The sequence below is a fragment of the Rhinolophus sinicus genome, linkage group LG05, assembly GCF_036562045.2.
Source record: "Rhinolophus sinicus isolate RSC01 linkage group LG05, ASM3656204v1, whole genome shotgun sequence".
Taxonomy (NCBI): Eukaryota; Metazoa; Chordata; class Mammalia; order Chiroptera; family Rhinolophidae; genus Rhinolophus; species Rhinolophus sinicus.
The window spans coordinates 50,655,526-50,672,453 of record NC_133755.1 but is presented as its reverse complement, the minus strand read 5'-3'; the positions used below and the strand labels follow the sequence as shown (position 1 = coordinate 50,672,453).

The following is a 16,928-nucleotide window of genomic DNA, read 5'->3' as shown; positions in this document are numbered from 1 at the left end:
GATTTACGAGATAAGTTCTTCCTGGCTCCTGCAGGGCTGGTTCACACCTCAGGGTGTGCTTCAGCTCCTCATGGGCTCCTGGCTCCCAGGTCCTGGCCCTGATCTGAGAGGTTCTCAAGCACCATGTGGACATAGTCAACCCTCAGGGAGAAGGTGAGTCTGGGTTGGGGGGACAGTGTTTAGTGGTGGCCCTCCCCCCACCACTAGGCTGGTCTTGTGAGAGCATGACAAACAGATGGGGGCCCTGCTTTTGGAGTGTTGGTGGGAACCACAAGCCTTTTGGGACAACTCAAGCTTCCGCCTTCCAGTCCTTTCTACATTCCAAAAAGGTAGGGTAATACTTGTGACCCTGTTGTGAGTGGGTCCCCTTTGCTCAGGTCCCACTATTTCCAGTTGTGAGCCTAGTCTCAGAACTTCACAAGACCCAAGTGACTCATCTCCAAAAGCACTGATTTTATTTAAAGGGTCTTGGGGGGTGTGGACTGGAGGAAGGTGGTGGGTGCCATGTATGGTGCTGGAAGCTTCACATCCTCTCCCCAGTAAGCCCCCCAAAGTCTACCTGAAGCTCTGAGCCAGTGCGCCTACCTGAGATCAAACCATACACCACCACCACCACCACCACCACCACCACCACCACCCTTTTCCTCTTTGTAAAGCAGCTAAGAGGAGCATTCCCACCTCAGGAAGCAGCGAAGGGGAAGGGCAGCTCTCCCCCTCAGGGTTAGGGGAGGCAGGAAACATATATAAAAAGGCAACCTCAGACTTGCCTGCCAGATATCAAAACATGCCATGCAAATAAGCACATGAAAAGATGTTCAACATTGCTAGCCATTAGGGAAAGGCAAATTAAAACCACGAGAAACACGTACTAGAATAGCTAAAATAAAAAACACTGACATTGCCAAAGGCAGGTGACGATGTGAAGAAACTAGATCTCTCAGACCTTGCTGGTGGGAATGTAAATGGTTTAGCCACTCTGTAAAGCGGCCTGGCAGTTTCTTAGAGTTAAACATATACTTACCATAGTTAAACATATACTTACCATAGAACCCAGTGACCACACGCCTGGGAATTTATCCTAGAGAAACAAAATCTTAGGTTCGCATCAAAACCTGCACACGAATGTTTATAGCAGCTTTACTTGTAATAACCCTCAAATGGAAAAAACCCAGATGTCCGTCAATGGGTGAATGGTTATACAAACTGTGGGACAGCTATACTGTGGGACACTACTCAGCCATCAAAAGGAATGAGCACTGATTGACAGGACAATTTGGATGACTCTCCAGGTCATCACGATGAGTGGGAAAAAAATCACACCAAAGTTAGTCCCCGAGTTTCTGTACTACATGATTCCATTTATATAGCATTATTAAAATGACAAAGTTATAGAGGTGGAGACAAGATCTCTGGTTGCCAGGGGTTAGGTAAGGAAGGTGTGACTGCAAAGGGCTAGTGTGAGGAAGTTCCTTGAGGTCATAGAAGAGTTCTGTATCTTTATTGTGGTGGTGGTTATATGAATCTATCAATGTTGTGAAGTGTTATAGAACTATATACAGAGAGAAAAATAGGAGTTCATGCAAAAATGGGTAAAATCGGAGGAGTTTAGTCAATTATATTGTGCCAGTGTGTCAATTTCCTGGTTTTGATAATTTTTTATAGCTATGTAAGATGTCACCATTGGGAGAAGCTAGATAATAGATACATAGGACCTCTCTGTTGGAACCTCTCTGTACTATTTTTACCTTCTTGCAAGTCTGAAATTACTTCAAGGTAAGGCATTAACAAGAACAACAACAAAACATGCTCTGAAGCTAGAATGTTTTGTCATAGAAATGGACAAATCCATTGGTGGAAAGAAGGCAGTAGTGTTTCCCCAAAGTGCCTCTGCATTCCACTTGTAGTTTTTAAGATGATTCAAAATGACACAGAAATAAACATTTGTAATTTCAATAGTTAAGCATTTATTTTAATGTTTACTAGAAAAAAAAATTTCCCCCCTTCTTCCGCCTCCAACCCTCCCACTCCGGTTCAAGCCGTTGTTTCTCAGTCTAGTTGTGTAGGGCCCAGCACCCTGGCCCATGCTGGTATATGAGCGTTGCGCTCCCCCCACTCCTTCTTTCGCGCCCCCCCCCCCAGCTGAGGCAATCGATAGCTCATGGGGGGAGGTGGAAGAAGGGGAGGGGGGGAAGTAGGCAAAGAAATAATACCTAGAAGGTATAAAATGCAATTACAAATAAATGATTTTTTAAAAAGGGAAACAGTGTAGTAGGAAAAAAATGCTCACGTAATTTATCTGAGCTATTCACAAAAAAAGATTCCAAATGGCCAATAAACAAATGAAAAGGTAAGCACAGCTTCACAAAAACCAGGATAATCCAAGTTCAAGCAACATTGGAAAATCATTTATCTCCCATAAGGTTGGAAACACATTAAAAGATGATTAATAAAGCAATGACACTCCGTAGGGAAATCCACACTCCCATTCACTGTTGGTAGCACCATAAATTGTCATGACCTTTTAAGACTGCGTTTGTCAAGATTAAAGGTGTATATAATTTTTACCCAGGCAATTTTATTTTAGTATGTAATTATTCAGAAAAGCGTAGGCTCATGTGTGCCAAGGTATATGTAAGGATGTTTGCTACCGCATTGGTCAAAATATTGAAAATTTGAAAGCATCCTCAATGTTCCCCACAAGGGAAATGGCTGAACAAGTCATGGTAATTCATACTATAAAATACCATGTAATTAAAAAGAATGGGGCAATATCTATATGAAATGACATTAAGTGGAGGGTTCTGGAATAATATTTATGTAAGTAAAACAACTGCATATATTCAACCACTCAATGTATATTTTATAAGCACCTACTATGTGCCAGGTACTATTCTAGAGTCTGGAGATATAAAAATGAGCAAAATAAACAAGGTCCATGTTCCCATAGAGTAGACCTTGTACTGGAGAGAGAGACAGATAATAAAATTTAAAAACTAATATATAAAGTAATGATAAATGCTGGGGTGAGAATAAACAAGGAGATATTACTAACCCTCTCCAAATAACCAAAACCCAATAACCACAGTGTACATGTACGCATGTGCTATTTCACCTAGGACAGTCAGAGAAGGCCACTCACTAAAGTTAAATTAGTGGATAAATCATGAATGTTGTTCATCAGTGTCTCCAACTCCTTTCAGGCACAAGGTTAGGTTGCACTAATTTTCTTTGAAATTAGATATGACCACATCGCTTGTTTTAGCCAAGAGGAATGGAAGCAGTCACTTTAAGGTGAACACTTTAAAAGCTGGTTCAAAACGTGATGGTCCTGGAAGCAGGAGCCAAGATGGAGCTTCATCAGTCTGGGTTTCTGAGTACCCAGATGAACCACTGCCCCCTTGTGATACACTTATCATGTGAATGAGAAATATACTTGTGTTTTGTTAACCCTCTGAGATTTGGGGTTGTCTCTGCAGTAAAAGCTAGCACATCCTGACTGACATAGCCTCCTTCTCGGAATCATTCCTTTTCTGAGTGGAGTTTGGGAGAAGCACCAGGAAGTAGGGACAGCTTTCATTCCAGGGCCTCCTTGCAGATAGGCTCTTGTTAGGGTGAAATGCGTAAGTCTAAATGGAATAGGTCCTGAGTTTTGCTGCCCTTCAGGTCTCCTCAAAGAGGGGTGAGCCCCAGGGGCATAGGGGAGGGTGATTCTGTCCAAGGAGCTTTTGCCCTGGGAGAGGTGGTGCGGTGACCCCTGCCTGAGAATATGTAGTTAGTTAATGCTCCTGACCTCCCAGACCAATTATTACCCCCTTCTGGTACCTGTCCCAAGAGACTCCCTCAAAGGCCTATCTGACTTCATCCCCTAGCAACCAGGAAGTTCCTTTACATGACAAGCTGTTAATGTGCTGATTTTTAAGTGTGACAAGGTCCTTCCGGCCTTAATCTGAAAATATAACGTGATTACTATAAAAATTCCTTACCAAAAATTTATTCTCAAGTTTATCAAGAAAATTGAAAACGAAAGAATAGTTAAGAGAAAATGTTAAAGAATGAGGAGAAACCACTTGCATTATCACACAGCAAACTATATTACAAATCTATAGCCACTAAAATGGTATGACGCTGACACAAGCATTATGAACCAAATCCACGCATAAATGAAGATTTGGTATGTTATAAAGATGACATTTCAAATTAGTTGAAGGAGAGACAGAATTATTAAAGACATGGTTTTTGGACAATTAGCTCATTATTTGGAATAAAGTAATTTATCTCACACTGCATACAAAAATAAACACAAGATGGATTAAAAATTTCAGTGCAAAATACAAAGCTCTAAAACTTGAAAAAAAGCTTAAAATAATTTAAAAAAGGAAAACAAATGACAGATTTAAGTACCTAGAAATAAAAGCTTCTGCAGGATGAGACACATTTAACAGACAAATGACAGGTTGGGATAAAATATTCATAATACATCTATAACAGAGTCTTAATTTCTAGTACACACACAGTCTCTATAGACTGATGAATAAAGTGAAGCAGTCCAGTAGGAAACTGAGCAAATTATATAATGGGTTATTCAGAGAAGAGAAATGCAAGTGGTTAATAAATATAAAAATACTTAAGCTTAAAGGGAATCAGAGAAAATGAAAGTTACAACAGCAATGAGATACAATTTTTTTTCAGATGCTATATTTCATCAGGCTGGGGAAATTGTGCTGGCCAATGTGAAGGAAACTATAGATTCTCTTGAGCTCTGTTATTAAGAATAGAATTTAATACAATATGAAGTTTTTTTTTTTTTTTTTTTTGGAAGGCTATTTCACAATGTCTCGCTCATTTAAAAATACATAAATTTTGTGTCCTGGAAGTTTTATAGAGGTTTCTACCCCAGGAAATCATTGGTATACTTTGATAAAGACAGATCCACTGTTTGAACATAGTTTGTAAAAGAAAGAAAAAGAAAAGTTAAATGTTTATCAAAGGAATATGTTGATGAAATCACAGTACAGTCATGTCTTCAGTTATGATGCAGGAATTAAGAAGGAGGTACATCTCCATATACTGTCCATTACACACTGCTACGTGAAAACAGCAAGTATGTACAAACCCATTTTTACAGAGAACTAAAAGTAAAACTAATAAGTGTGTGTGTGTGTGTGTGTGTGTGTGTGTGTGTGTGCACGCACATACTTAGGGGGTCTGGTAGGATGAACACCTCTCTTCTATTGCTCTGGGGAGTAGAAACTGGTCAGAGATTCCTTCTTACTTTGTGTACTTTATTATTTGATTTGTTGCAAAGACTAACAAAAACATTTTTGTAACAAGAATGATAAGATATATATATATATATATATATATATATATATATATATATATACACATACACACATACAGCAATGTATATATATATACAGCAAAATATATATATATATGTAAAATCTTTGGTTGAAAAACTTTCTCATCAAGAACTAAAATGTAGAAGCCCCAAAAGGAAATGACCACTAGATGTAACTGTAGTTTAAATTTGAGTTCAGAAAAAAAAAATTCACAGCAGAGTTTAAAAAAAAGAAAAGATCAGCATCTACAACACATGTCATAGAAAAAGGGATAATTTCCTTAATATATAAATAGTGTTTACAACTATAAAAAAAGCAATGAGCAAACCAATATAGAAGTGGCTAAGCACATGAATAAAAAACTCACAGAAGAGGACACACCAATGAAGAATAAGTATATGAAAATATGTTTAACCTCACTAGTAATTAAAAATGCTAACCAAAAAAAAGATCATTTTTCATGTGAAAGGAATTTTGTTCTAAAAGATTGAGTATAACCCAGGTTGGGAGGATGTGGAGAAATGCCACATTTATACACAATTGCTGGGAGTATAAATCAGTACATTTTTGGCATTTGGAAATATCTATGACAATTTTAAGTGTATAGACTTGGATTTCAATTTTTCACTTCTATTAATTTATCCTATAATTATACTCATCCCAGATATATGTGAAATGATGTTTATCATTTAAAACATTTTATTGTGACAAATTTTAAGCATATATAAAATTTGAGAGAATAGTGTTATGAGACCTGATATACTTATCCCCTGACTTCAACAATTATAAACTCAGGAACAATCCTATTTCTTCTGTCCATGTAAGTTTAAGCAAATCTCAGAGATTATATCATTTCATCTGGAAAGTTTCTATATGTATCTCTCTCTCTATCTCCTTTAATAAACCACCACAATACTATTATCACAACCAAAAAATTAATAATTCCTTAATATTAAAAAAGTCCCACATGTTTTCATATTTTCAAATTGTCTCACAAATGAATTTTTTAATTTTAAAATATTTATTTAAACTAACTTAAATTCAATTTTAATCGGTTGAATTAAATTAAACTTAATTTAAATTTTTTAAAATTAAAGTTTATTGGGGTGACAATTGTTAGTACAGTTACATAGATTTCAGGTGTACAATTCTGTATTACATCATCTATAAATCCCATTGTGTGTTCACCACCCAGAGTCAGTTCTCCTTCCATCACCATATATTTGATCCCCTTTACCCTCATCTACCGGGCCCCCCTTACCCTCTGGTAACCACTAAACTATTGTCTGTGTCTTTGAGTTTTTGTTTCTCATTTGTTTGTCTTGTTCTTTTGTTGTTTTTGGTTTATATACCACATATCAGTGAAATCATATGGTTCTCTGCTTTTTGTGTCTGACTTATTTCGCTTAGCATTATAATCTCGAGATCCATCCATGTTGTCACGAATGGTCCTATATCATCTTTTCTTACCACCAAATAGTATTCCATTGTGTATATATACCACAACTTCTTTATCCATTCATCTATCGAAAGACATTTTGGTTGTTTCCATGTCTTGGCCACCGTAAATAAAGCTGCAATGAACATTGGAGCACATATGTCTATGCATAAATGTTTTCAGGTTTTTGGGGTAGATACACAGGAGAGGGATTGCTGGGTCATATGGTAATTCTATTCGTAATTTTTTGAGGAACCTCCACACTGCCTTCCATAGTGGCTGCACCAGTCTGCATTCCCACGAACAGTGTATGAGGGTTCCTTTTTCTCCTCAGCCTCTCCAACACTTGTTACCATTTGTCTTGTTGATGATAGCCATTCTGACTGGGGTGAGGTGATATCTCATTGTGGTTTTGATTTGCAATAAACGAAATTTTAACAACCATCTGTTCAAATTGTTATACAAAGATGTTCATTGAAGCATTGTTTGTAATAGTGAAAGAGTAGAACCAACCTAGTCATCAACAGGGAACTGGTTAAATAAATAATATTTTATCTGCATAATGGAATACAATGCAGATGTTAAAAAAAAGAATGAGGAAGTTCTACATAGAGAGATTTCCACAAATGTTTATTAATTGAAAAACAGCAATTTGCAAAAAAGAAAAAAAATCCCACTTTCGTAATATATACCTTAACATATTTATGTTTTTCAGTTACTAGGGAAAGTTGGGGAAGTTATATTTTGGGAGTGGAAGTGCATTATGTGGGGGAAATAAAGAGCTTTGAATTTTTACATGATATAGCAAAACAGCATGGATTGGGTTTGTAATTAGAAAGTTATTTTATACTTCAGAGAACAAAAGCTATCAGAAACAAAATTAAAAGACAAATTATAAACTCAAAAAAATGCAACACAAATGAAAAGCAATGAGTTATGATCCATTATACAGAGTTTCTCTAAATCAATAAGGAACGGGATATTTGAAAATTAAAACTGAAAAAAAATTAAAACTGGTTAAAGGAAATGAATTAATAGACAACAGTAGAAGAAATACAACTGGTTAATAAATATGACAAGAAAATTAAGAAATTTCGTTAATAGTCAAAGAAATAAAAATTAAAATGCCAGCAAGGTACTACTTATTGCCTATAAGATTAGCAAAGGTAAAATATATGCATATATTTTTAGAGAGAGAGAAAGTCCGATGTGGGGAGAAGGCAAAGGTGGGGGCATAAATTGTTAAACACTTTTTCCTAAAGAACAATTTGACAATAGCTATCAATATATAAAGTGTAAAGTGTGATGGCCAGATTTGGAGATACAAGCACTTTCAGCCATTGCTTGGGGTGGGGGTGGTGGGTACCATCTATGGAAGGCAATTTGTCATTTTCTTCCAAATTACATACACAGATACTCTTTGACCCAGTAATCTACTTTTAGGAACTTCTCTGACAGATGTACCTATACATGTAGAAATGACCAAGGAACAAGTTTACTTACTGTGGCATAGTATATAATAGGAACAGATAAGAAAAAAGCTACATGTCTACTAATAGGGCATGGGTTCTATAACTTATATTATGGTCCATCCAGTCCATATAAACGGAATACTATGCATCTGTAAAAAACAAGCAAGAAATAATTTACATCCTAAGATATACTGGTAAGTGAATATAGCAGAAAAATACAGAGATGTTACCATATGAGTAAAAACTACAAGCAAGAAAAAAGAATATAGCTGCACTGACTTACAAGCATAACAATTATTTGGAAGGACTTGTTAGAAAGCAGTAAAAAACAACAAAAAAAAAAACAACAAAAAAAACCGCCCTTGCCTTGACCAGATGGGAACCTGAGAATAGGGGACAGGACTAGGAGACCTTGTACTAAAAACAAAAACAACTTTTCGAGGTTTGAGTCATGTGATTATTTTAAAAGTCAAGAAAAGACGTTAATTTTTTTTTTTCCAGTGTGTGTAAACCTTTTGAAACAGCATTTCTATTGCTAGGAATGTATCCTTGGAAACACTCAAAGAAGTGCGCAAAGACCTGTGACTTGGGACTTCATTTCACAGTGTTTATATTTGGGAAAAACAACGGAACATCCTTCTAGAGGTAAGGAGAATTCGGCTTTCCCCAACCAAAGGAATACGTTACAGTCATGGAACAGCTTGAAATGGTTGAGCCTGAAAAGATGACCCCTGAGGATTAAAAAATTTTAAGAGGTAAATTGCAAAACAGATTATGTAAAATGATTCTGCTTTTGCTAATGTTTGTATCTGAAAATGTGAAAAATCTCCTGGAAGAACACACCTGAAACTGGGAGCCTTCTATTGCTTCGGGTTTTTTGTTTTCAAATCCTTTTTCTACCTGTGAGATAGTCCCATATAGTGTCCTCCACTCGCCGGGCCCTGGCTCCACGCAGCTCCGCTCGTGGACACAGTGCACGAAAGTAGCAAAATTCAAAACAAACCCTGGCTTTAATAACCCCGGTTATTTCAAGTTCCAGAGAAGGACTGAGGGGTGGGGGTATGAATTGGGCGAGGCGGAGGGGCGCGGATTTATCTGGTTATTTCTCTCCACTGGCTGGCTTTGCGGGTGGAACCTCACACTAAGCAGCGACAAAGAGTCGGGAGACTCGCCACCGACCTCGTGGCTCTTGGCTTCCCATCACCTCCTGCTCCAAACCCGCAGGCCTCTAGGAGGCCTCCCCGGCCCGGGGGATCCAGCTATCAGTAAAAGAACTACATTTGAGGTTTTTCAGGTTTTATATTTCAGCCAAAGTTGAGGATTGCAGAAAATGCCAAAAATATGGCGTTGTCAACTTTATATTTTAACAATTATTCTATGTTCTGGCATCATCGCCATTTCATATCAGGAACGACACTGTAACGTCAAAACATAAGGCGGTAACCTTAGAACAGACGTTGCTGCAGGCGAAGGGCGTTGCAGCCTCCTACTTAGTGAAATACGCGATGCTGTCGGCCTCGTCTCCTTTCACTCATTCGACAAATAGAGTGCCCACTGTGTGTTAGGAACACATCCGGAAGACCGCGTGGATTTGGCGGGCGCGATGAAAACCTTCTACGTAGCCCTCGCACTGCATCAAGGGCTCGCTGCTCCCTTGAACTTAGCGCCGACACCACTCCCGGGTCACCAGGGCCCGGCCGCCGGGACCCACGTGCGAGTCAGTCTCGGATAGTAAGCGAGCGCCAGCATCCTCAGCCGGGTTGGTCTGGCACATAGTAGGTTCTCATTAATGCTTGTGTAATGAGCCAACGAGCAAGCGAAGGGCAAGGCCAGGGGACAACGTGGGAGACGTGGTTGGAGGGGCCTTTGCGGGGCCGCCAGCGAGCACCTTACAGCCGACCCCATCCCCATGCCGCGATCGCAGCCGCGTCCGCCCAGCCCTCGGGTTTGTAGCCAGATCTGGTCCTGGAGCTGCTACTCTTTCCGCAGTGTCCGAAGCCACCCTGATACGCCCGGCTGAGATTCTCCGACCTCCGTCCCAGGTGAGGAGGGGCGAACCAGGTGCCTAGGTCACCCAGCGTCCCGGGGATTGCCCGGCAGGCCCACTCCACCTCGGTATCCTCTGAGTTTCTCAAACGGGTACGAACTCGCCCAACACACTGCCGGGTAGCCCTCTACAGGCTTTCCAAGGAGAGTCAGGCCGATCTTTATTTTATATTAAGCGAACAGGAAATAGGCAAAATTCATCTGTTTCATATGCCCCCCCCACACACACACCATTTAAAATACAAATCAAAGAAACAGCGAAAAGAGCAGAGCTTGGGGCTACTACCGCCCCAGACTCTAAAGAGCAGGGGGTCATTGAGAAAATGGCGTAGAGCCAATAAGACGCTTAGACGCCTTCTCTCCGTACAGGTTGTGCGCAGTGGGGTAAGACTTGAATTTGTTTGGTGCCATCTTAGGCACAGGGACACACTCGGCCGTCGTCCTGTCTAGTCTAGAGTACTCACTGTTTTAACCTTCTATGGACTTGGTCTCCCTGCCCGGCCGGGTCACCTGGAGGTAATACCTGGAAGTCCAACACTGCAGGTGTGTGTGTGTGTGGGGGAGGGGGGATTCGGTAGCGGGTCTACCAGCACCCGAGTCCAAGCGACCACCCAGGGCGGCAGAACTAGCGTGAGGACTCAAGGAACCGAGAATGCACCGCCCAGTGCCCTAAAAATGAAAACAGTCCACACAGATACACCAACAAGACAATGCATTTGGTTGCTGGTTTGCTTCTGCGTGTCGGGGTGGGGGGGTGGGGGCGGTCGAGGGAGACATTTATATATATATAAAGGGAAAAATAAAGACCAAAACGATAGGCCCCAGCATAAATCAGCGATGAGAATGTGCGTTCTTTTGCCAAAATCAAACATAATAAAATGGAAAACATAACAAATATAAACCAAAACAATTCAGGGGGGGAGCAATGCCCCCACTACACCCAAAAATAAAAATTAAGAAAAACCCAAAATCCCAAAGTGCAGTCTCCTGCAAGAATCATTTTAAACCTTTCAGCCGCTCTCTGGGAGGGCCGGTCCTGGGTTATCGGGTCTATTAACAAACTCAGATATTGAGGCTGTGGTCCCACGGACCACCCCGAGTCCAAGCGCCAGGACTCACAATCCAGTGCCCATTCCTATACAATTCTGTGGCCGTAGTGCAATGACCTTTTCGGTGGAGCCGGGATGCCGGCAGTCACAGGAGATGGGACAACTTTCATCCAAAACTCCCTGCAACTTCACAATCTACGCTCGCACTCGCATACTCAAATGCACTGATGCTTCTCGGTTTCCAAAACGCCGGCTGGGTGGACCCTTGTGAGCTGCTGCGATCTGTGGGGCGAGGCCTGTGTAGACCGGTCCTACTCCCCCTAGCTCCAGTGGCTGCTGTAAACCCAGGAAGAAAGCTAGCGGACGCCTGGAGACGCTTAGTCCAGACCTGGCTGCTGGAGGGGTGGGGTGGGGTGGTGTCTGTTCCCACAGGCCACTCCCAGCTCAAGCCCCCGAAGCCGTGGCCCCTTGCCAGGCGTCTTCAGTCGCATCTGTGGCAGCCAGGGCCTCTCCGGGTGTCCGCCATTCGGCTGTCTGTAAAGCTTCAGACGTTCGTGCTTCTGGAGCGCGGGTACAGCACTGTTCCCGAACTCTCAGGGGGCCCGGACCCCACGTAGTTCAATGCTCTTGCCCCACACTCACATCCACAGCGGGACTTGTCCAGCCGCAGCCAGAGGGCCTGGCCTTTGTGCGTCCTCCTGCGGCCCCAGCCACCGAGCACATCCACCAGGCTCCCAGGTGAAAACTGCTGGGCTAGTGGGTGGTGGTGTTGGGGAGGGAGAAGGAGGGCAGCGCTTCACTTGGTCGGAGATCCTGCAGTTTTCCTGCCCTTCTGCTCCCAGGAGGAGGGGTGTGGAGCAAGGCGGGGAGCGCCGCAGTTCTCATGCTGCAGGAGCGCTTTCAGGGCAGCAGCCTGAGTCCGACCCATCCCGGCCAAGGTGGCAGCACAGAGTTGGGGGCAGCAGGTGAGGCCTGAATGGAGTTTTAGACCCGCAGGCCCAAGGAACCGCTTAGGGTGAGCAGGGACCAGCACCACGCATTGTTTGGGTGACGCTTGCAGACGGCCATTCCAGGCTCTATCCAGACAGGTTGTTGAATTCGCGTCTGGATTGATCTGGGAATCACGCCGGCACATTTGAGTGTGTGAGTGCGAGTGTACGTAGTGAGGCTGCGGGGAGTTTTAGGTGAGAGTTGTCCTCCCTCTTGTGAGTGCCGGGATCCGGGTTCCACCGAAAAAAAGGCCATGGCACCGAGGCTGCCTGGTGCAGTTAGAGCCACGGCAGGGAGGCGGCCTGTTCCCGCTGCCTCCTGCAGGTGGTTGGCGCGCCATTATCAAATATAAAACAAAAGGATTACCCCATCCCTACCCCTCACCAGCCAGTGGGCCGTACACGCAGAGGTGTGGGGAGGCCTGCACGGCTGTACGGTCTCGGGGGAAGCCTGGCTGTGTCTGCAGTGAGCTGTGCAGGCTGCCTGTTGTGTGCACACGCCTGTTATCCCGCAGCCTTGTTTGTGCGTGGGTAGCATGAAGCAGCCTCCATTTTGAGGCTTGGGGGATACAATGCAAGGTCGGCCTCCCTGGCACTCTGAACCGCATTTCGCAGAGGAAGTCCGAAACTTGAGTGATTGGTTGAGCGAGGGATCCTGAAGGGGATTGGGGGAGGCAGCACATGTGGTATACAAGGTGTCCGGGATCCTCCTTTCTTGACCCCCGTTCTTGACCACTGGTTCTTGACTCCCTTGGCCGCTCACCTCCCAACCCTGTTGGGCCCAAGGCCCCAAGGAGACCAGGTTTTCTACAGGGTGGGTTGCTGAGGGAGGCTTCTGAGGAAGGAGGCCTACTCCTGAAGTGGTTTGTGGGTCACCTCAGTGCTCCCCCCTTTCATTAAATGGAATATTTACAGAGATCCTGCTGGGTGTTTGCAGTTTTATAGACATCACCTCTGACCCTTAGCACAGCCCGTCAAGGTAAAGAGCTATGGGTTTCTTGGTACAGATGAGGAAACAGGCGCAGAGAGGCAAAAAAAGGGTTCAAATTCAAAGGACTGTAAGGTCGGTATTCCAAACCAACTTCACTGAATTCCAGTGTCCAAGCTTCCCTCTTACTCCCCTGTGCTATGGGATGCCACCAACAGATCTGCTACCTTGGGGTGGGGCCCTCAGGGGAGCAAGTTCAGAGTGGAAAAAAGGCGGAAAGGCAAAGACCCACAGAGAGCAGGGCTTTCTCAGATTCCTTACCCCACCAGCAACCTGACAGCTGTGATGGCAAAAGCCTCCCTTCCACCTTTTTATGATTTTGCCCAAAGATGCTTAGGGAGGATGTGTCCCTAGAGGTCAAGGGCAAAATGTGCTCTGTGCTTAGAGCATACTGGAGGGACATTCATTCTTGGGCTAAGGCACTCCCAATTTCCCTTCACCAATGCTGGGCCTTTCATATGCCAGAGCCTCTGCCATGTGCCCTGGGTGGGGCCTGGAGTGATGCAGGTGAATCTGGCTAGGAGGGATTAGTGGTAAATGATGTCCTGGGTATCTCAGGCCTATAATAACCTCCTTGTCATTAAATGGAAAAGGGCGGAGGGATTTATGAGAACCTTGTTTACCGTTCATTTCTTTTAGGTGCATAAATACATCCTCTAGGCTGTATTTCCATTATATTGTACAAAAGTTATGGCATTGCTGTATGTGCATGCAATTATAAAAGTACACCCCTGACAATGCACACAAGTCCTTCCCTACTTTTTGTGGATTGCTCATAGCATGGGTGGCCCGCACCCCACAAGGTGGAGTGTCACTTTTGACTCCTACCTTTGATGAGTCTACACATGAGAGTTATTTAACTGACATCTATACATAAAATTTATTTGTTCTATATGCAGAGTTCATAGAACTCTATGGGAGGGATGGTAGGTGGGCATAGAACCCACAAGTGTCCAGGCAGAAGGAAATGCCCACCCATAGATGGGGTATGAGGTGGTAAGTGTCACAGGCAGGGATTTGAGGGCCTCAATCTGTTAGTATGGGCTTAGGAGCCTGATTTCTCCATTTCTGAAAGCCCTGCAGATTTCCTCAATGGAACTCCAAGATGGCCGCTAATGCCTTGCATCCAGGACACCCCACAGCCTATGAAATGGGATCTAATTTAATCCCAGGTGCCCAACAGGTCCCCACACCTGCTGGAATCCCTACTGGACCCCCCATGCCTTTTCCTGGAACTCAAGCCTGCCCCCAGAGCAGCACTGGGCACCCCATGTCTAGGTGACCACACCTGGTACCAGGAGTGTTTCCCAAGACCAGGGTCTCCAAGGCTGTGTCCAAGACCCTAACTCTGTCGCCCATTTCTGAGCCACGATAACTTAGCAACTGTGGGGAGGCTGTGTGCAACGAGGCCAAGGTGTCTCAGTCTGTGTGTGGGTAGCCCAAGTCAGATCAGACAAACTAGGGATCCTGGCGCTGGAGCGACCTCTAGCCGGCATCAGGTTGGTTCCCCTCCCCTTAGCCCCAGGCGGTGACCAAGGAAATTTCCTGAGTCCCGCAGCTATCAGAACCGGCTCTTATGACAGAAGAAGCTGGAAAAGAGGGAGGAAGGCGGGCGATGGAGATGGAGAAGGAGGCCAGGGAAACCGTTACCCGCAAGTGGCCTCTTCTGGGCGTTGGGTCTCCCGGTCCCAGGCTCAGAGATGCTGGGGGAAACAGACTTCAGGCTCCAGCGGAGGCGTACAAACCGGCTGAGAGCAAGACCCCGGAAACCCCTTTCTCCTCCCATCTCGCTAGGCGAAGCCCGGATCCGGCGAAAGCCGAGCCTAGAGCTCTTGAGGCTGGCTTGGGAGGCCCAAAATAGCCTCATTCTCGCGGGGAGAAAGCCAGGGAGAGCTGGGTACTCGGCCGCAGTCCGGAGGCGCTTGTAGGAAGACAGCACTGAGAAGGCGAGTTCGGCGGAGAGAAATGGCCAGGAAAGAAGAAAGGAGGACGAAAGGCGAGGGAGAAAGGGGGAGACGCAAAAGCCAGGTCGGGAGAAGGCCGCATCGAGAGCCGGCTGGGCCCAGGCGCCGGGTGGAAGTGGGTACCGGGAGAACTAAGCATAAGCAGGCGAGAGCCACGCGAGCCACCCACCGCGTCCCGGTGACCTCTCCCGAGAGCAACCGGTGTGGTCTGCGTCGCTGGGAATGGGAAACAAGGCTGGGCAGGAGGCAGGGAAGCTCCCCGGCCGCTGAGCGGAGCCGGGGCTTTTTCCCCTCCGTGGGTTCGGACTCTGGTCCCTCCCGGTTCTGACCCCGCGGAGCGCTCGTGACGCTTTTCTCTGCACCTGCCTTGAGGGTCGCGGGGCGGAGACCCGATTCTCCGCTTCCCGAACTCCCACCTCTGTCTTTGCCACAGTAACCAGCAGGGATGAGGGTGAGGGGCCAGCCCTAGAGGCTGAGAATTATAAGATAGTGAAACAGAGATCTCTTTGGTCCCATTCGCTGCTTTGTCCCCTGCACTCAGCACAATGGCCAGCACACAATAGACACTCAAAATAATATTAACTGAATGAATGACTTAATGATGACTGATTGAATTAATATATAAATTGGGAGGTGGAGATTGCAGGAAGGTCGGAGACCCCTTGGGTAGGGTGGGGATCCAGGGCCGCGCGAGCTGTCCTCTTACCTCGCACCAGAATGCGGCGGCAGTGGTCCGTCTCGCCAAGTCCCTGCTGCCCGTCGCTGTCTGCGCCGCTCTCCCTGGAGCCCGCAGGGCTGGAGGCGGAGGTCCCGGCAATCTCCCCTGGGCTGCGGCCGCTGGCATCAGCGTTCGAGTCTTCTGCTCCGCCGCGGCCCGCGCCGCGCGACTCCCGGCGTGCTGGGCCACGGTCGCGCTCCGCGCCCCCATCGCCCATGCCGGCAGCCGCCGCTGCCGTAGCCACCGCCTCGCCAGCTTGGGGCGGCCAAGCCCACGACTCCCCGCCCCTCGCGCCCCCTGCCGGACTCCTCCTCCTCCGGCCTCGCCCCCGCCGGCTGCTCCACCCCTTTCTGCTGATTGGGTCCAAGCCGCAGGTCTACTGCTCCCGGCAGTGCACTAGCGAAACGCTCGCACGGGTGGCGGAGGCCCCAGGGCCCCACTCCTCCACCCCTAGTCTAGCCCCAGTCCCAGCCTGCAGATGGAGGCTGGGGCGGCCCTGGGGTACTGAGGAACGCCCTACATCATCTGAAGTTTATCAGCTCCCTCCCTCAACCTCCAGCCTATGCTCCTCCCCAATCTCCGCGTCCCTAGAAAAGCTCAGCTTTCGCGTTCCGGCTTTCAGCGGGATCTGTAACCAAAATGCTCCATGAAGGAGATTCCGGAGAGACCTAGCAGAAAACTGGAGGTTGGCCTTGCTCGCGAGCTTGGCGAAGAGGGGGGCTGTTGGCGGGGGCTCAAACCTGGGGTTCAGCGCTCCACCCTCGCCCCCACATTCACACCTGCAGCCACACTCTTGAACTCAGACCGCGGGGCGCTCTCCGCGCTCCGGGGAGAGCAAGGCCAAGAATGCTGTAAAGGAGCCGGAGAGAGTGAGGCTAGGGGACTGATGGAATGACCCGCACCCACCGGGGGAAAGAAAACG

The 16,928-nt window shown here is 45.8% G+C and overlaps 1 protein-coding gene across 1 annotated transcript in view; it reads right to left on the bottom strand.

Annotated features, from left to right (window-relative positions):
- Positions 1–16,223, bottom strand: part of VAX2 (ventral anterior homeobox 2) — a 29,524-nt gene extending 13,301 nt beyond the window's left edge. Inside the window, exon 1 of the mRNA XM_019717185.2 lies at positions 15,995–16,223. Coding sequence (XP_019572744.2) covers positions 15,995–16,223 — 229 coding nt within the window. The remainder of the gene's footprint in view (positions 1–15,994) is intronic.
- Between the last annotated feature and the right edge of the window lie 705 nt (positions 16,224–16,928).